This window comes from Saccostrea cucullata, unplaced genomic scaffold (genome assembly GCF_032062105.1).
Source record: "Saccostrea cucullata isolate Sc308-1 unplaced genomic scaffold, CSIRO_AGI_Scuc_v1 ctg7548, whole genome shotgun sequence".
NCBI classification, from domain to species: Eukaryota; Metazoa; Mollusca; class Bivalvia; order Ostreida; family Ostreidae; genus Saccostrea; species Saccostrea cuccullata.
This window is the reverse complement of record NW_026927511.1, coordinates 1-21,661: the sequence shown is the minus strand read 5'-3', so window position 1 is coordinate 21,661 and position 21,661 is coordinate 1. Positions and strand designations below refer to the sequence as shown.

At 31.7% G+C, this 21,661-nt stretch overlaps 1 protein-coding gene and 1 long non-coding RNA gene across 2 annotated transcripts; one reads left to right on the top strand and one right to left on the bottom strand.

Annotated features, from left to right (window-relative positions):
* Positions 1-7,311: 7,311 nt before the first annotated feature.
* LOC134274682 (uncharacterized) lies at positions 7,312-12,373 on the top strand. The gene is made up of 4 exons (XR_009993671.1): positions 7,312-7,430; positions 10,623-10,694; positions 11,069-11,220; positions 12,278-12,373. It is a non-coding gene; the product is annotated as an uncharacterized LOC134274682 (long non-coding RNA).
* Positions 12,374-13,171: 798 nt separating this feature from the next.
* LOC134274681 (ceramide synthase 6-like) lies at positions 13,172-15,400 on the bottom strand. Its single transcript, XM_062756941.1, has 4 exons — positions 15,170-15,400; positions 14,590-14,696; positions 13,757-13,814; positions 13,172-13,492 (listed from the first exon to the last, which is right to left on the bottom strand). The coding sequence occupies exons 1-4, from the start codon at positions 15,398-15,400 to the stop codon at positions 13,295-13,297; spliced, it is 594 nt and encodes a 197-aa protein (XP_062612925.1). The 3' UTR covers positions 13,172-13,294.
* Positions 15,401-21,661: the final 6,261 nt, after the last annotated feature.

Here is a 21,661-nt window from a genome sequence, read left to right as displayed (position 1 = left end):
ATGTAGATACTTTTTTTAATAAAAGTCAGAAAATGTATTTACTGTATATTGAAATTTTATCAAAAATTTATCTTCAATTAAAAAAAAAATATTTTCCTTCCCTCCCTCCTGTGTCTGAAATTCTTCAGGCGGCAATTCCAAACAAACATTTTTTTAAGGATGGCCTAACTTTATAATGAATCAGGGTTCTCCACAAGGTGTTTTACCATTGCGGCCCGCCACAGTGATTGGGAAGGCCAAAATGGTCAATGGGACTATGGCCCAACTGTCAACATTTTTGATGGGCCATTTCAAAATAAATGGGCCATCAATATAATATGAAGGGCCATTTTAAGAAATAAAAAAGTGACAAACAAATATGAAGTACGAGAGAAAACACGTTTTTAATTAACCGAATCTGATTTTTAACGCATGAAATGCAGCAAATTTAAAGGAACTTGCTTAGAATATAACTGACCCGTATTTTTTGTTAAAATTACAACAGTTTTGGAAAGGGAACAGCCCTACCATACAAATGAATGAAGCATTGTACCTCATGTAAGTGCTTCGTTTAACCGGAAGTACTTTTTCAGGGTTCTCCACATTTGAAAATTTAACATTGGAGGAAGCTGCGTGAAGACAAAATGTGACCGAAAACACGAATGCGCATTAGACTTCCTAATCTTCATTAATCGATGACTGGTTTTACAATTTGTAAACTTTACCATTGCAACACAAAACAATGGAATAACAAACTCTGTTCAAAGTTAAAAAAAATATAAGAAATAAAATTTAAAAGATCCAGCATCCGAAGCAAGTCTGGTAGTGTCCACCCCTTGATATATCATCCATGCTAGTTTAGTCCAAAAAGGGCTTCTACTTACTTGGGAATGAAAATGTAGGTCAGATCCAGCATCCAAAACTAGTTTGGTAGTGCCCATCTCTAGATACATCATCAAGTTTGGTTCAGGTAGGGCTTATAGTTACAAGAACATTTTATCTACATTGACACCTCAAATTTAATTATGGGCAAATAAATTAAAATCAGAAGCATTTATAAAATAGATTGAAATGTACAAGAAAAATCTTTGTGTATGAGTTGACTTCTCAATATTCTACACTATATGAAAACCTATGTAGGAATGACAAAAGTTTTGTGTACGAGTTTACTTCTGGTTTGTGTATGAGTTGACTTTTTTTGTACGACCTGGTTTGTGTACATTATCATTTGTGTACGAGCTGACTGGACACCGAACTATTGTATGCCAGTGATCTCCAAAATTTCATCAAGATGACAGTCCGATAGATTCCATAAGTCCATAATAAAAATATTCCTAAATTCTCATCCCTGCCCACCCCAATTTTATACCCCCGCCTCATTTTTTAAATATATTCGATCAGTGCATACTATTTATGCAAGATATATTACTGTATTCAGCGGCGGCTCACACAAATTGGTCCGACCAAAATAGTTCCATCATGATAAGTAGATACAACATTATTGTTCATGATAAGAGTAAAGTTGTGTATTTCATACGTTAAAGAAGTCAAAAATAACGTCAAAATATTATTAACAAGTCACTTTCCCCCCGAAATGCAAATAAAAAAATATCAATATTCCCTACGCTCGCTCCCTCCTCAGCCTTTTTTTTTTACATGTTTGATAACAGAGAATAATTAGGTCATTCTTCGATTCATATCTTTTCACCGATGAATTGATAATACTTTATCAACATTTGTATTAAGTACATGTTTATAGTCCGTTAATTGTCATACAATTTCTTCTTAAAGAAAATATTAATCATTCTGTGTGTGTGTGTGTTATTAAATGACGGAATTTTCAATCCCTGACCGGATTCTGCTCGTGTGTACATTTTGTAAACTGTAGGGTATGTGTGGCAAAACGAGAACTGGGTTGGAGATTCGGGTTCGTGTTGAATTTCAGCATACCATTTTATATAGAACTTGAATAATGTAAGTAATTTCTGCGACGAATACATTAGTATATTTCAGTAATTTTCAAAACAAAAAAGGTTTTCAGTTAATCAGTTTAGAATTTTCCGACCTGGTCCTGATTTTCCCAACCCGGCCATTTTAAACACAAGTTGTTGCAGATGCAAATGTTAGAACAAACTATATATAGTTCAACAGGGATTGTATAATTTTTATTAATCAGAATTCGTATTCATATGATATAATTAAGAAAAGAAAAGTTTTGTCTGCCATCGTAACTTCTCGGCAAAACAAAACGTGTTTCTCCGAGCTCGCTGGATGCGTTTGACAGCTCCATCGCACGTGTGTAGACCAAGGCTAATGTTGGTCTTGCACACAGGTACATGTAGGCCTATGTGTACTGTTTGTTAGGAGACTGGGTGACTGTAATACTATGGACTCACGAAATTTACACCCGTTCCATAATTAGACAGTGCAGTTTTTTTATTAACGTCATTATAAACACTGTTAAACATATTAAATCTAAAAGTCGAATATCTTTGGATATGGGGTAACCCATATCTATTCTTGTTTATTTCTGTTTTTCTTTGTCTTAATTCTGATAGGGATCGGTATTCATCTACCATTCTACTTTGGTTTTAAATCCTGTGAACGTCGACATTATTTTGACAGCTGAAAAGATGGTAATTGCTATAATACATGTTTATATATTTTAAACAAGGGTCATTATAGTCATGGGTTGAAAAAGATTGGTGATGATGTGAAGTAAGAGATAATTGAACCTTTAAAGTCCTTAACTATGACTTTTATTCGGGTATTGTAGCTATTCCACCTAAAAATTAAAAAGAAAACATTGTTAATATAATGATTATCAATGGGTCCTAAAGTGCAGTACTTAGTTGTAAATAGAAAGAATTTCATTGGTTATCCTTCCCATTGTTATTGAAATTACTTCTAATAACCTCTACCTAAAGTGGAAGTTGGCTCCAAAGGGCAGTAACTCAATCTCATTATTGAAGGAGTAAGTCTTATAATGAAAGATAACTCTTACTTCTTACCTTCTATAGTCTTTTTCTCAAATTGTAAATAATCTTCAGCTCTGATCTCTCTCTATTAACTGAAACTCACTGTCATTCTTCCAATCTGTATCATCCCAGTACACAACCTAAAATATCGTTTGTTTAGAGAATTATAATCCTGTTCTTATCAGCTCCTTAGTTTATGAAACAAGTATACAATGTAAAATATAATTCATAGATGTTATTAGCAATAAATAAGTGATGAAATAAATAAAGAATTTATAAGCATGGCTGATACAGTTATGAATATTATAACTTATATATATCTTACATAAATTTCAAATGAACATTTAGGTAATACACTTTACCATGCTTTACACTAAAATCATTAATATAAACAATATATGCACATTTTAAAACATGCACAAGACATAAACATATTACCGTTAATAATAAGACAGTGATGAATGCGACTGATGTATATTCAAATTGATGAATAAAATGGTGAAATAGTAAATTGAAAGAAAATGAAATCTTGTGACTTAATTTCTACACCTTGAAAAGAATTCAATAATATCCATTTTTACAATTCAAATAAATTATTTTACATTCAACCTTTTCAGTCATTGAAAGTTTCTGACTTTTTTGACCATTCCTAGTATTTTTGATAATAAAGCAAAGACTTTACTTTAATATATGAGTAACATGCTTCTTTCTTTTAATTTTGAATTGACTTCTAAAAGTTCCTTTTTTAAGTCATTTATGTATATATACTTCAGTCTTCTATCTTTTTGTGTGTTATATTGTGCATTGTGTGTAAACATTTTATTACCATCATAAATTCTTGGAAAATCTTCTTCTTTGCCCATGGCTTGTATTTTACATACCGGTATTTACTTTTATAATATAGATCCTTTTACATTGCTGTATTGTACTGTTTTATTATTCTCGGGTGATCACTAAGGCCATTTGGCCTCTTGTCAATTTTATTTAGAGGATATGCTTTAAAAATTTGTTATTAAGTGCCATGCAATTCTGCGAAACAGTGTAAAATTATCATTACTGAAGATATAATACTTGTATGCAGAATTTCTTTCCCTACCAAGTCATTTGCCTGCAAATTGGAAAAAATATTATAACTTTTTGAAACCAAATTATATCACATTTGTTGGTGATTGCTCTTTGGAGCCATTTTCCCTTACTGTCAGAGAAGACTACAGCTTGGTAGTTTTTTTTTTCCAGATGGTGCTGGTAAAGGCAGGTTTAAAAATTTTTTCTAAGTTTTGACTGAGTCATGATATCAAGTGGTCAGAGGAAGGTAAGAAAGCAAGATGATGGATGACGTCACGGAAGGATTTCATTAATGTGCACAAAAGTAATTGTTAACTCAATTTTTACCATAAATGCTGTGCAAAATGAAACACAAACAAAACAAAAATGAAGATTGACACACACAAAAATCAAAGACAATAAACTAAATTTAAAAGATGAAAAATCAACTAAAAATAAAAGACGAAGACAGTGATCACAGAAAATAAAAAAAATTAAATAAAAATATGATACATACAAAAGCAGTATAATGCTTTCTTGACAAAATATGCATTTACCTTCTATGGAAATTTCAGTCACTTTGTCACTCTGTAATTTTTCTCACAGTGTCACTGTAATTTGTAAACTTCTAAAATTAAAAGAAAAAAAATATAGTAACTTTAATATTCAGAAGTTCATTGTCCAATTGCCTCCTTTACATCCATATGTATGTAAAAATAAATGTTCTTGTGATTAGTCGAAAAAGAAATAGACTATATCAAGGCAGGTAATTCGATATTAAAGAAACATCCTGTGTTGACCAATCATCCTAATCTTTAAAGAATACGTGGGAAAATGTGCAATGCTAAAGGCAATATTTTACAGTTCAATAAAGATTAATAGCATTAAAAAATTCATTTAAAATGTTTACATCTGTGATATTTCTTCATGATGCCAAGGAATCAAAGAAATTAACAACGCAGCGACCTTCTCGTGCAAATATACTTTACTTGTTCTTCATCGATTTAAAATAAATAAACTGGTTTTAACATCTTTTTGACAAAGCACAAACTATATCCAAACACAAAAATACCTTACACATCACTGTCATCAACAACAAAGTCCATTAAATACTACTACCACGATTTAACTATAGGATCCTATATCCTTCCACAAATCGCATGTTTTACCCAGTGCTTCCGGTTGTTACTATTTTAAGATCAAAATGGCGTCAATTGGAATAGCTAGGTATTGTAGATAAAATAACACTGACTAAACAGGTCAATAAAAAATATGCAAAACTAGAAAAAAAAATATATATATATATATATAGAATAAAGCTGCCAACCTGCCTCGACTTTTAAAATAAGTTCAGATGAGAATCTAGCAATTTATTTATTATGGCCTTACCAGACAACATGTTTTTTTTTTTTTTTTTTTTTTTATTTTTTAAAATAAATCGGGATATAAATACGGGTTGGTCACGAGATTAAATTCCATAAAACCCAAAGGGCTTTATGTTGAATTTAATCTCGTACCAACCCGTATTTAAAGCCCGTAGTTCTTGTTAAAATGATACCTTATTACTTATATTTACATTTGTGACTTATTCATACTTTATATTTGCCTGATTTTGACTTTTAGTGTGAGGAATGCATTATTTTTTAAACTCAACGGCAAGTATGTAATCTACTCATCGCGTGTCAACCCTTTATGACGTCACTGAGAAATTACGTCAAACGATTATCCAAACGCACATCTCTGACCTCTTGACCCCGTACATGTATTTATACAGTTATAGATACGCATTCTTTTTCAGTAGTGTTATATGAAGGAAAACATTTGCAAATGTAAATATTTATATTTACTCACCATTTATACTGTGCATTTCCAAAAGAGAGATATTTAAAAAAATGATATGATAGGCCCCTCATCCCTTCACAGTTTGAATTTTTGAATGAAAATTGTTTATATATTGTCAGAAAGACGAATTAATTAATTAAATAATAATGTCAATTCAGAAATAGATTAATTTTTTCTATCTAGCCTTTTCAGTTTGTCGCCATTTTTATTGGTCAACCAAACGCTTCTTCCCTCGGAAAATCAGTCACTCCATTCATGTTTGAAAAAAAAGCCTATGTATGCAGGAAGGATTTTGGTGTAATGTCTCAAAATAGTTCTTTATATTTTGTGATTTAAGATTCAGGTTAACTAACTCAATATACATTGTTTTGCAGTTTGTATTGCTTGCATGAAAAAGGTTTGGAAAAAAATGCCTCAGGCAAATGGGAAATAGCCTGAGGGATCAATTTTGCCTGGGACGATGTGTTGGTTGCCACGGGCTTAGGTGTCGTTCGACCGGGATGTCTTTCTTGAATTGCCTAGCCCTATAATTCATTTTTATGTCGCTGTATATGTTCACCCACATTCATCATACTCTTTACATGTTTATGTGTCCCCAGAAAATCCAATGATATGTTATGCAATTTCCAACTTTTCACAAAAGAACATACAAAGAATTATAACTCGTTATTTATTTATTTATTACAACTTACAAACATTTAAACTACATTGATGAGGTAATATATCAGAATCATGGAGAAATAAAGCTGTTCTGATCACATTTTGTCCGTCGTAATTTTCAATGTATGCACCTTTCAAAAAAAGTAATAGTTCTGTTCGAGTATATGAACATGATCAATCAAAACATTTTAATAATGCCTTAATGGTCTAGAAATGAATGAATCAAATTGGGAGATAGATTATAGAAACAAAAGCATTATACATGTATGCAATTTATTTATAGATTGGGAATTTTACAAGTGGGGTCATTGGACATACCCCCACTTACCCTTTCTAAATATTTTGGGTTGCAGCCATTCCCAATAATTTATTCTTTTCAAATATCCTACACAAAGCACAAATTGTAAAGGACAACGATTGATGATGATTACATGTATCATTTACTCATTACTTTGATAATGATTTTTTATGAAAACCCCTTTGAAAAATATCTATCATAGGAATAATCAAATTTATATTGAAATTCCTCTATTTGTGAAATTACTTAAAAGTACAAGTAATATCACCACTAAATATGCAGTTCACATTGGATTTTATCAGAATCTAAAACTTTAAAAAACATAAATGCCCCAGTGTTTTAACAGCAATTGAGCAGTCTGGATATGCTTTTTATCATTTTCTTGCTGAGAATTCGATAACTCTCTGTGAAGTTTACTGACTTTAGTTTGTACTCTAAATTAGATGTCTTATATTGTTGGCTGAATGATCTGTCAACAGCTGTTAAACGTTTATATTTTAGATACTGAACCTCTTTACATTTTCCAAGCAACATTTGGACCAAGTCATCAGTTCCATACCTCTTGGCTGAAATTAAATAAAATGAACCATGAGACTTTCAAATGGCATGAAGAATGAAAGTTTTAAAAGGTATTTAAATGCTTAATATGGAGAAGAAAAACTGACCTATACGACTGCTCTGATTAACATTTTTTTCCCTCTTGCTGGTCTTTAAAAGTTGTTTTCTGCATTTCTTTGTTTCAGAATCTATTAATAATGCATGTTCATAGTCATCACATCATTGATATTTTCTTACATGACAGATATCATAGCCAAGTGCAAGGGAAGAATAATTTTGTGGGTTTTTTTTTCAACCAGTTCAAAGTCTATTACATGTATTAAACTAAGGCATTCTATTTATTATACCCCCGCAAACGAAGTTTAGGGGGGTATATTGGAATCACCATGTCCGTCTGTTCGTCCGTCTGTCCGTCAGTCTGTAGGCAATATTTTGTCCGGACCGTTTCTCAGAAACTGTTGGATGGATTTGTCTGAAAATTTATACACTTATTATACACCATATGAAGGTGTGCACCTGGTATTTTCATCATGATTGGATAATTTTTCTGCATTCTACAGGTGTTTTTTCTTTTTTATTTTGTGATTTTGTTTGGCTCATAACTAGAAAATTATTAGACTTATAATCATCAAACTTGGACAATTTATGCATCTTGGATAGAAGGATGTCATGACCTATTTTAAGGTCACTGTGACCTTTAATTTAAGTGATTTTTTTTAAAAACTAAGTCTTTAAAATTTTAACTTTCATAATCCTAAAAAATGTATAAATATAGTTGTATCCTTATTAAAAAATGCTAAATTAAGTAAAAACTTATTTTTTTCATCATATACTTTACAGCAAATTCTGTAACAAATGTTAATGTTTTTAGAGGAATTCAGTTTGTCCCATGGGCATAATTATCAGGCAATGGTCAAGGAGAATTCTGATAGCAGAAATGTGCATGTCAAATTAGAAGGAAATTAATGAGTTAATTCTCTGGAGTTAACTGGCAAGAGCATGTCTAGATCAGTGCAGTGTTATCTTAATTCATCTCTTGGGAGTTGGGCAAAAAGAAATGTCATTATAGTTGCTTGTGTTAATTAAGAGTTCTTGAAGGCTATGGTCCAGATAAAGATCTTTCAATTGGTGTCATTTAATTAAAACAAATTGATGTTTTAGTGTATGATTAAAACTGAATTAGTATTGTATAATATAACTAGAGCAAAGCTCGTTGCAAAGCAACGAGTAGGTCTTCCGTCCGGTTTTGACCGGAAGTGCCGGAAGTAATGTCAACAAAAGAAAGCAATGAGCTGAGTAGTCTCCAGTGACTTTATAATTTCAATTTTGCATCAAAACCTTCAAAATAAACTTTTTTGGCTACTTCCGGTTTGACCGGAAGTGACGTCGACGAACGGAAAATTAAGTATTTTGCTTCCAGTAACATATGTTACCCAAAAACATGTCAAAAACGGCCAAAATATGCTTTTTTTTTTACTACTTCCGGTTTGACCGGAAGTGACGTTATTTGACGACTTTCGACAATTCAGGTTTCATTTCCGGCTGACATCAAAGCCGAAAGAGCAGAAAAATCTCAAATTAAACCATTTTTTCTATTTCTTTTGATTCAAGAGAGAAAGTTAAATTTTTCGTCAACTTCCGGTATAAACCGGAAGTTCTTACAATTGATGCTTTTTGTTGACGATTGTGAATGTAAACATAAGTTCTGTTTGCCTTTATTCAAGACGGTTAAATTTTTCAAAAAATCTTGAAATTAAAAATCACTTCCTGTGTCGACCGGAAGTGACGGATGCCAAAGTAAAAGACGTAATACATATCATAAAGAGATGTTTTACCATCCCTGAAAATTTCGTTATTCAGTCTTGAGTGGTTTACAAGAAGATGCGTGGACAAAATGACGATTTAAAAAATGAAAATCGGACAAAAAATGCGACCGGAAGTGATTTTTTAAAATATGAAAAAAAGGTCTGGAGATATTACAAAAATGCATCATTCCTGAAAAAATCATTGAAATCGGTTCAGTAGTTTCCGAGAAATCTCGTGTACTATGAAAAGGGAAAAATAATAATAATAGGAAACATAAGAAAAACAGTAAGGTCTTCCGAAGGAAGTCGGAAGACCTTAATTAAAATTAATTATACATGTGTTCACTGAAAAAAAAAATTCAATTTTTATATATTTGCAACAAATTGCAGTCATGTCTCACTTAGAATTATAGTCTAAAGAAAAATCAATTGATTTTTTTTTATTAGACTGTAGCATATTTCCATTATTTCATATAATATGCAATAAACAATTTAAAGCTGCAGATGGATATTTGTTAAAAGCTCTAATACGATCAGTTTAGAATTATATGATGTATTATTTGTTTTAATTAATCCCTACACTGTAAGCCTCTTAGAGATGTATGTACAATATTTTAAACATGATAAGAAATGAAAATTAGATCATTGAAATCTGTGTCAATCAAGGTTACCTGATTTTCTTGCACACTAACCAATTTATGATTATTGAACAATATTTTACGGGTGTATCATGCTGTGGCAGGGCACTTTATTAGACAATAGTGAACACCTCTTACTAGATCCATAAAATATTTCTGAATTGGCACCTACTCTGAAAAACCCAGTGGGGGTATTTGTCCCTATTGGACAGTTCTAGTTAAAATTAAATTATATATCCGCTTGCATACTTGCAGCATTAACATTCAAATTCTATCAACCAATCAAATCGTCCCCTGCAAAATCATGAAAGAAGTCTAGAGTTGTTAGGAATTTGATCTCTGACATGACCTTCTAATGGGATATTATTTTAGCAAGCATGCAAGCAGATCTGACATCTATAAATTTAAATTGGATTTAAAACAGTCATGGACTAAAAATCACATCGATTTCTGTGTTAATTGTAATCATTTTTAATTTAATATCATTTATACATTTTATTAGGAAGTAAACTGTAATCCTATTTTACTGTATGTTCAATAGTTTTTGTTGTATACTAATGTGTCGTCCTGTAACCATGGTGACATGCTAATTTTTTTGTAAATGCAGAGATTTTTCCGTTTTGCTTACGTACCTGTATGTAAATTTTCCTCGCAAAATCTTTTTCGTTTTGAACTGATTAATGCTAAAAATATGAAATAAAGGGAATTAATTTATGAAATACAATGATTTCCAATTCATTTTGACAATAAAAAATACTTAAGCTGAATGTTAGGTATCATCTAAATAATCATAATAATAATATGTCTGTTTCTGTTTTAGATATATGTAAAAGTACCAATGTAATGGATCTCTTCTTTGGCTGATTGGTATCCTTTGATTGATGAAGTGAAGGTAATTGTATATTGACAGTAAGATAACAATGGAAACATTGTCTATTAATCATGTTAATTGAAATCGCTACTTATTTGCAATTATATTTATGATTTCCTAGTGCACAATGGAGATATATGTTAATTGCTAAAGAGGGAAAAATAACATAATGAAAGCTCATTAAGAAATGGAAGTATTGGACTTAATCCCATATTGAACCTTTTATCCAGATGATATGAGCTTTGCTAAGGCTTGGGGGGGGGGTGCATACAACTCATTGGATAAAAAAATAATATCCAACTACACATCATGTGGGATTCTATACTTATAATACAGCAAACAAATTGATTTCCCTTAATTGTGAAAACAAAATTTTAAATATCCTTTTATTGTAGACACTTGACATCAACTGGTGGTCAATATCCAGCATCTGCTTCCCAATACTACAAATACTACCTTCTGGTGCCTGATGACCACTTAGCCCTTCCTCATCCTGGTGCTGTTTGACCAGTGATTTCTTTAAGTCTCTATTACCTGTTGAATTCAGGTAAAGACTGTATTGGTAAAAGGTACAGGTTTTAATAAGTGTAAGATTTGCTATCTTCTTATTTGGTATTTATGACTGTTATTGCTGGTTTAAGAGTCCAAATTTGTGTTTGCGATCATTTTAAATCCGCATAAACAGTCTCAAATACCAAGTGAGAAAATTGTTATTTCCATTCTAATATTCCGCCAAATACTGTATTTACAATTTTGTATTACATGTAGCTGTTTAATTAATATTCTTTCTGAATAGTTGTATCATATCAGAACTTAGTTTGAATCTACAAAACAAAACAATCGCCTTCTCCATTTAAAACAGTAAGAGTTAGACAATCATCGATACACATGCTTGATTTTCTTTCCTAATCTGCTGTTTTGGCATTTTTCGCTTAGAACTTGCTTGAGGAAAATTTCTCTTAAAGACTGTGCATGTTTGACTGATTCGGCGTATGATACATCGTGTTTGATGTTACACTGCAGAATACAAGTTCTGTTTCACATAACCTTGATAACAGTTTCTAATTTTAAAAAAATATGTAAATAAATGAAATGGGCAAATATACGATTATTGCCTTGAAATCGAAATTTCTTTGAAAAAACACATTTTTAACGAATAACCGACTAAAGAAATTTTTGTCGATAGTTGGTATGATCAAATGATTGTGGAGTACGCGAATATTCGTTGAAATCCCTAGTTAAAAGCATGTTTTTCTATCAATTTAAAAATACTTTCACATCTGTTAATGCGCAATTGATGGCCTCTCAAGCATTTGTGCAGCAAATTGGTATTATAATACCCACCCTTAAGAAGATCAGGATTGAATTGTTGATTCACTGTTGCTTTGCATCTTTTCTTTGCTTTTAACATTTAAAAGAAAATTTTATAAATTATCTCATTTTTTTTTTGAAAGAGTAGACATGCAATCTCCTACAGAAATTCTCGTTTGTAGTTGGTTTGAAAGTTGTCCCATCTGAATCTGTACAGAAAAGTGTACAATGACTATAAATCTCTTTTTTTGATCCATGTCAGGATTTTTACATGGCATAGTACATTTTTTTAGACACGTACCATCATTTGGCAGCAGAGATTGAACATCATCACCATTATTGTCCTCCTCTTCCTGCTTCTGGCCATTTTCTCCATTTCCTATGAGAAGGTAAGTTGTAGAATATTTCAGTTTAAGATTTATGAAAAAATATTCAAATTTTGTAATTTTGAAATTCAATTTAAAATTTAAATTTTAAATTTTGAAATTTTAAATATCACAATGAAAGAAATTTGGAAAATATTTAATTCCCACCTGAATCTGTACAGAAAAAGTGTACAGTGGTTATGAAATGTTTTTTTTCATCATGTCAGAATTTTTACATGACATAATTCCTCCTTTTGTGATATCGACGCGAAAGCACGTCGGTGGAAAATGATATCGCACGACACTGCGTTCCGTTGCATTGAAGTTACGTAGAACGTGACGTCATAATATAAGAAGCGTGTTTTTAACCATTGTGACGTACTGACAGCCAAGTATGTTTAGTAAGGACTGTGTCAGTGCATTCACTTTGAGTGATTATATAATATAACTATTATGGACTTCAGTGAATGGTCGCTATCACTTTCTGTGTCTTCGGTCAATATCAATTGCCATGAATCCTTATAACCACATATTGACCTACACTGAAGTCCATAATTGTATAATATTCATGTGTATGATATGACACAATTTTTAAATGGTTAAAATTACAGTCTGAGATAAGTTTTCCAGTTTTAAAGTATTGTAATGCAGAAACCAGTTCAGTTCAGGCAAAAGGACAGTAATAAACTATTAAGTCAAATTAATTTTTTTTTAAATTCTGAAATTAATTTAATTTGTATAATATGTAGTTGCATGTGTCTTAATCTGGTTTGGTTTAAATAAACAAACATTAAGCCAAATAAATTAATCTTTAGTTTCTCAGGTCAAAATTTTCTAATTTCAAAGTGGAATATTTTTTAAAACTTTCTTGCAAGTATAAAAAGGGGAAAAACTCAATTTTTTCAATTCAAAAAATAGGAAATTGAATAAATAAATATAACCCTTTCAAAAAATTTTTAAAAATTGATAAATGTAGCAGTGTTTAAGATGATGTAGTCGTTCCTGAGAAACTAAAAGGAAGCTTTGTTGGCCTAATATTATTGGACATTGAAATATCTGAAGAGAAGACATAAATGTTGCGGGTAAACTAACCTGCTTAGGCCAACCAATCCAGCAATACTTTGTTTCCCAAAACCACGATTTCTGAAAGAAAAATATCCATTTGTAAACAGAGTAAAATTCGGTTATAAAGAAGTCACTGGGACCTGTGGAATTACTTTGCTATATCCGTAATTCGATATATCCATATAAGGAATTCATTAAATTTATATATAGCTTGGATCCAAAATAACTTCGCTATATCCGTGAATTTGCAGTAACGTGATGTTGGTACTAAACAAGTTCACAAGTTATTGGTACCACATATACTGTACATGTAAATTACATGAATATTCAGTTAATACTTACATCCCATAGTATGTAGAGTCCATAGAAAAACATGGTACAGTAGAAAATGAAATGGTAGCTAAAAACAAAACAAAAGAATTTATTATAAGATAAACAGAAAAAATATAAAAATAAATTTCTTTCATCTAAGGATTGTTTTTTTTTTATTAATTTAAAAAAAGCAAGAAACTGTAGATCATTAAATATTCATGAAATCTTAATTTTACGAGTTTGTCATTTGGCTTTTAATAGAGGGAATTAAATTTTAATGCCTATATAATCATGATACATGACCTGCAATTAATAGTTGAGACACTGTAGTATAAACATATAACTTGTGTATTACTAATTGAAAGTATTTTTTTTTAATTTGCTTTGCAATATGATTATTACTGTTTATCTCCTGACCAAATACCAAAGAAAGAAAGACATTTCATTGTTTACATCTATAACTGTAAATAAACTATTAATTTATACATTAGAGTGCAGAAAAAAAAAATATATATATATTTATATAAATATATATATATATTTATATGTGATCTGTGATTAGACTGATGAAAGATTCCACCTCTAAAAGAGTCTTTCAGTTAGACAAATGTCCCTTTGCCAAAAATCCCCCCCTCCTTCTTCATGTTACAAGACTTTTTACTGATGATTATAGTCTAACCCCGTGATAAGTCTAACCATGTGAGATGTACAATGAAATATAAAAACATAAACTGCCTTTTCTGGTGAAAACTTTTATTCTTTTTAAGTAAAAATGTTGTCAAATCCAAAATACTTTAATTTCAATCCAGCAAAATTAACTCGGTGGAATGAATCAGACAATTCTAAGGGTACGTTATGCTTACCTACACTCTGTGAACTTCTGCATGGTACTGGGACTGTCTTTCTTCGCCCGCTTCCTCAGCCAGTGATGAATCGACCTTTCTGATAACTCAATCTTTTTTGCAACTTCCTAATATCAAGAAAATTACCATAACATAGGATTTACCAAAAACATATCTCATCTCTGAAAAATTTATCTTAAGAAGGTATATGGGGAAATATTTTGCAAACAAAAAATTTCTGTCTTTCTATTGAGACCCCAAGATACAAATGCATTCCTATAACCATATGTATTCCCAAACTATATTAAAAAGTTACTTTGTAACAACGCAATTGAGCTATTTTGTAACATAGCTGAGTTATTGGTAACACAGCTGAGTTATTGGTTAAATAGCTGAGTTGTGCACTGTATACAGGGTTACTGTAGAAGTTTTTTTTTTCTGCGTCACAAATTTTCCGCGGAAATTTCTACAAGCGTACTTAATATAAATAATGCAAGGCATATAGAGACAGTCTGAGAAATCCGCACAATTTTCAACCCACGGATTAACCGGAAATTGAGGTTCCGCGGAATTATGACCCTGTGGAAAAAAGTATGTCTACAGTATGGGGATCCTCTACAAGCTGGGGAATATTATGGTTATTCCTAGATGAATGAGCAACGGAATTTGCCACTTCCTCAAGATTATCTGCAGTTGTTCCTCGCCATTTCACCTTCCAGAGCCCAAAATGCCAGTCGGGATGAAACTTTGTGTGGCCTGCCTCCATCAGAGAAAACTCAATGGTCATATGTCTGCCTGTCATAACTCGCCACATCCCATATCTACAAGACATTCTTTTAAAATAATATTCAAAAGAGACAAGATCTCTAAAGGCACTTCTAAAAGAACTTGATTATGAAACTAAACTAAAAAAACAGAGCAAATGAATTGACAATAATTTTCCAGTGTATTTTATTACATGTACCACATGAAAACATGGATGCATTTGACATGAAGACACCTATTGTATTAATTTTTGCAAAAACACCACCCGCACAAATGGTAGTTAATATATAGACAATTGGATTGGAATACATAACCAATAACAGTGTTTTTTTTATTTTGACCAGTGCAGTTGTCCATATGGAGTTGTAAATTCATTTCTCCAAAACCTTTATGTTGAAAATGGTGGTGAATCATACTGGCAACAGAGTTTGCCCCCTTTCCAGAATGCTGAGACTCATCAATCAAGTAAAATATCTGTGATCCTGCATTCTTTACTTATGATGTGAAGTTTGTAGGTTACAAATTATTTTCAAAGATTGTTATCTCAATAATCTCATGTTTTGACCTTGACAAATTATCATATAAAACTAAACGTATTACTCTAACCTGTTCTGTGAAGTTAGCATGAAGTCTATGGGATGATAGAAATATTCAAGATATTATTACATCACAGATTAGAGGACACTTGCATCTTTAGGGGCGTCCTATTGAGACCTATTAAATTCAAAATAGGACACACACATACACACAAAAAATGTATTTACAGTTCCAGGAAAGTAATAATTACACCAAAGCTAGCTTCTAAACATCTGTGTAATTTGTTAGGGTTGTAGAAAATAGAGGATCCTATGTATAAAAATCATACATAACAACTGTCTTCAATTTGAACTGGACGAATTAAAAGTTAAATGTAGATACTTTGAAGTCTGGGAATTAGTTTTTTGAAAATCTCATACTATCAGAAAATCACGATATCAATTCAAGGATTTGATAAGACCTCAGTTTGTTAAATGACTGCAATTTATCTATTGCTGTGTATGACAGGATATGAAAGATATGAAGTGGAGAGCTTTTGACCTTTTTTCCCCTTCATCATACGAGGGTTGTCCAAAAAGTTCGTGGACAATGACGTTTTTGTGAAAATAAATAGTTCTATATAAATCTGTTGTATATCAAAATATTTCTTATGAAAAAACAAATCAGAATGATTTAATTTTTATTGATGGAACATAATATTTTTTGAAAAATCGGAGTCTTTAGATGTCGCGGATAGTGCGCACGGACCAAGGTTAAAATGATGTAAACTCTGATATAAAGGGTTCGGATTAAGATGACTATTTTCTATATAAGACAAGTCAAAAATTAGTAAAACTTTTATGTAATACAAATAAGGAGGGTATAATCATTTTATGATGTCTTAAATATCGCTTACTATATAGACAACGAAAATACACAAAGAAAACCTTAACAAGTACGTGTCAAAACTCAACAGAAAAAGTGACGTCGTCCGTCGGCACGGGGCAGCCTCCGGTCAAAAAATTAAGTTTTATAACGGTTGAAACGATGTAAGAGACAAAATATTTGTTAAAACAACTCAAAATTATTGAAATATATTGAATGTATTGATTTGGGATTCGTATATACGATTTTGCAACAGTGTGTACAAATTCGAAGACACTACAAGAATTCCAAAACACATGTAATTAACTGTAAATGGAGATTTCTATTCCTGACGTTGTTATTTATCCAGCACAGTGTCGAAATACAATATATTTACATTTCCAGGAATAATTACATCAAATCTAGCATCTGAATATCTGTGTAATTTCTAAGGGGGGGGGGGGGGGTATAGAAATAAGATGCAAAATAAAAGGTTTAAATGTATACTTCTTATACATAACAACTGTCTTCAATATGAATTGGTAAAAATAAAAGTCACATTGAGATACTTTGAAGTTAGTGAGAATTAATTTTTAAATAGCTCATGCTATCAGCAAATCATGTTTTCAATACTTGATTTGACTAGATCTCAATTTGATAAATGGCTACATCTTATCCATAGTCAGTGTCTGACATTGAAAGATACAATCCTGGGTCCTTTCTTTGTCATCGTGTAAACCACAATCTATGATCGTACTGGTTAAATTTCGTTGGAAATCATATTTATGTGCTTCTGAAATCCTCCATCCACCTCCTGTTTTATTTTCTTGTTTCGGTTTTCCAAGAGATGATATTCTGTTAGTCTTTGCATAATCTGATAGTCTTTCACCATTCTGAGATTAGACATAGATCATTTCCATAAGCCCTCACTAGAGAATTATGGAAATTCAAAAAAATAATGTCTTAGTTGAAATCAAAAATAGTTATATAATATAAGCTTGAGGAAATTCTAAATATAGACAAAACGGGTACAAATACAAGGTGTAACATCAGATTTTGACTTTTCATATTAACCATGGGTAACACCTCCAGTAAAGAAAGGAGTAATGGAATGAGTAAAATTCAGTTTGGAAAGAGCGTTCTTTCAGAGTAAGATGTAGACAGAGGTATACCAGTTAAAATAAAAAAAAAAAGATGGCTCTATTGAGATCATTTCTCAACAAGAATATAACCAACTAGTGCTAATTGTAACGGGAACCGTTACAGATGTTCCCCAAACGCTTCCCAACTCTCTTCTCGTGCCATATTCTCTGTAAGTTTCATTAAAGAAGGCAAAATCTATGCATTTAAGACGTAAACAACGTTTTCAAAAAAAGTATACCAAGTATTTCAAATTTAAGCAATGCAGGTGTGCGCATGTGATTGCATGAGCGTCATGACGATATCATCTTGTCTACACTGTTTTACTCATTGCACGTGCACGCACGTGGATGATGACCATACCTTCTTGTAGGAGTCCATTATGTATGTCTATGTTCTTAATCCCATCCTGTTTGGTTGAAAAACAAGGGAGTCATAGCCATTTAAAGTTTAAGCCAATCAGATTGCAGCGCACGTGCATGCGCGTGTTTTCATGAAAATTATTATATCATATTGTAGGACATCTTAAAGTATGCCTATGTTTTAAATTTCAAAGCATTTTGTAAAAAAAACAGGAAAGATATTGATTTTTGTTTCAGCCAATCAGAGCAAAGTGCACGTGCACACACGTGCATGCATGTGAATGGTGACCATACCATCTTGTAGGAGTCCTTTATGTCTATCTATGTTTTAAATCCCATGCTGTTTGGTTGAAAACCAAGGGAGTTATAGTCATTTAAAGTTTTAGCCAATCAGATTGCAGCGCACGTGCATGCGCGTAATTTCATGAAAAATTTTATATATCATATTGTAGTACATCATAATGCATGTCTATGTTATAAATTTCAAAGCATTCAATCATAAAACAAAAAAGATATTAAGATTTCTGTTTCAGCCAATCAGAGCAAAGCGCACGTGCATGCGCGTGAGTTCATGAAAATTTGACCATGTCATCTAATCTACACAACTTATATATCTTTATAGAATGAGTTTCAAAACATTTTATCAAAAAATATAAAAGTTACAACCATATTAAATATATCAGTCATTTTACTCATTGCACGCGCCTGCACGTGCATGCGAATGCGAGCAAAATGACCTTCGTTTTAACACATCTACACAACATGCCTACTAACCCTAAAAAGGTTTTAACTTAGTTTGGTGAACAGTTTCTGAGAACACTTCCGGACAAAAAAGTACCGGAGAAGAAATAAGAAGAAAAAAGAATAATAACTAGGAGACTTATTGTTCACAGAACAATAAGAGGTCTTTCCACCTTTTTAAATTTCTTATAGTTTTATATTTTACTCTCTTAATTTGATTTTATGGGAAAATGGCTTAAAAGATAGTTAAAATTAAAAAAAATATATAATGACCTTGACCTTTGACCTTGATCAGATCTTTAAGGGCAAAGTTTAAGGGTCACATTCCAATTGACCCCATGTCTCTACTACTTATATTTTTAAAGTTATAAGATTTAATAGTAAGCACTTATGCGTTAAAGGGCAATAACTCATATAAGGGGTCATCAGATCCTTACGCAATGATACACTGAAGTTGTATCTTAAGACGCTTAAGATATTTGTGAAGGTTTCGTGCTTCTATGGTTTACAGTTTCGGAGGTGTAGCGATAGCAAGGTTTTTCACACAAGGGGCAATAACTTTAGAGAGGGTCAATGTTAGGGGACAATTGTTTTCAAAGTACATATCAATGATGTAAAGACATAAAGCATATCTTGAAAGACAAAAGAGATATAAGAAATGCTTAATTTCTCAGTTTTGGAATGACCTTGACCTTTGATCTTTGCATAATTTTCAAGATCAAAGGTCAACAAATCTTAAGCAGTTGGTCCCATGTCTCTACGACTTCTCGTTTTGAAAATTTTTAATTATTTGTAAAATTCAATAACTTCCAGGGGCAATAACTCATTGAAGGGGTCAACGAATACTTTTGCAATGAATCATTGGAGTGTCTACTAAATTAGTCGAAGACATTAGAGAAGGTTTCATTTCTCTACGGTTCATGGTTTCGGAGGAGTAGCGATAACAAGGTTTTTCGCAAAAGGGGCTATAACTTTAAAAAGGTTTAATGTTAAGGGACAAGAATGAAATCTTTGAAATAGTTTTAAAAGTACATATTAATGATGCATAAACATTAAGTATATGATGAAAGACAAAAGAGATATAAAAAGAGCTAAATTTCTCATTTTTGGAATGACCTTGACCTTTGAACTTTACATGAATTTAAAGGTCAAAGGTCAATTAATCTTATGCAGTTGGTCCCATATCTCTATCACTTCTCGTTTTAAAAATTTTTAATTTTTTCTAAAATTAAACAAGTTTCAGGGGAAATAACTCTTTGAACATCTCAATGAATACTTTCGCAATAAATCATGGGAGTGTCTACTAAATTAGTCGAAGACAATAGTGAAGGTTTCATTTCTCTATGGTTCATGGTTTCGGAGGAGTAGCGATAACAAGCTTTCTTGTGAAAGGGGTAATAACTCCGAAAGGGATCAAAGTTCATATACGCAGGGTCAACTGCGAAAATCTTTTATGAAGTACTTTCTTATGGACTAAAAATCTTTTCGATAAATCTTGAAACTCAAAATCACACGGCGGAAAAATAATAAAAAATAACTAGTAAACTAATTGTTCAGAGAACAATAAGACGTCTTTCCACCTTTTTAAGTGTTTCAATATCATTTGGGCTGAAAAAAGTAGAAAAAAAGCAAGAAAATAAATAAAACAGCAAAATTCTCATTTCTGTACTAGGATTTTAGATCGGACTCGCAGTTGTTATAAATATACCGTAAACAGACGAGTCGACTCGGGGATAACCACGGATTCATTGACTACGAAAAGAGAGCACGTTAAAAACACTGTAACACGCTCCTAGGTGTATATATGAGCTTGAATGAGATTGTTTTCGAGTTAAGATGTAAGGGGTAGGGTCTGATTAAAATTATGATATACCTATTAATATGAATAACATGCATTTGATCTGCGCATCAAGACGGAAGCGTAAGTGAAAACGTCGTGAAATGTCCCATGTGTACCTGCATCATATGTGCATTATACATGTATTAAAGAAATGTTTGAAAATATCCGATTTGAGTTGTTTTATGTTTGAAATGGATGGCGATAAATTATTTAAGAGCATGTGAAAAACATAAGCGAGAGATGCAAGGCAGTTTGTATTTATGGAAAAGGAGAACAGAGAATCGGGTTCGGGTTTTAACATTCCTTACCGAAATAGGCAAGAAATTCAATGTAAGTAGCATAAATAAAATTCCAAACATGTAATTCTAGATGGGAAACACAGGGAAGAAACGTGTATTTCTTTTTACTAGGCTGAAAGTCGCTATTTCTTGGGATTATGTTATTCTAGAAAAAAAAAATCAAATTTCAAATGAAATCAAGATTCATTCAATTAATATTAAATCCAAATAAAATTGAAATAAATTACATACTAAAGAACGCAAGAATACTTGGCATTAAAATGTCGTAATAGAGCAGGAGAATCGAATGATATTAACAAAAATTGCAGAAATAGCCAATACGGGCTTTAATTAATTTTTATGCTCAGCAATAACTAAATTTCAGACAGAAAAAAAATGCAGATTTTGCCGATTTTCACTAGTATTTCATTATATTTCAGAGACTCACCTTAAAACTCTCAGGACACTTTCTTTAAGGTCTCTTCTTGCTTTTACTCCGAATCTTATGTCGATATATCGTATCGTTAGCTTTTAGACATTTTTTCTATGCTGCTGTTGATTTTTTTTTTTAAGAAAGGAAGGGGGGG

Excerpts from the sequence above, each read along its gene's own strand:
- LOC134274681 (XM_062756941.1), bottom strand. The coding sequence starts at position 15,400 with ATGTCTTGTAGATATGGGATGTGGCGAGTTATGACAGGCAGACATATG. Across the intron at positions 14,697-15,169 it reads TTGTAGAGGATCCCCATACT|GAAGTTGCAAAAAAGATTGA; the intron begins GTAGACATACTT and ends TCTTGATATTAG. Across the intron at positions 13,815-14,589 it reads CAGAAGTTCACAGAGTGTAG|CTACCATTTCATTTTCTACT; the intron begins GTAAGCATAACG and ends TTTTGTTTTTAG.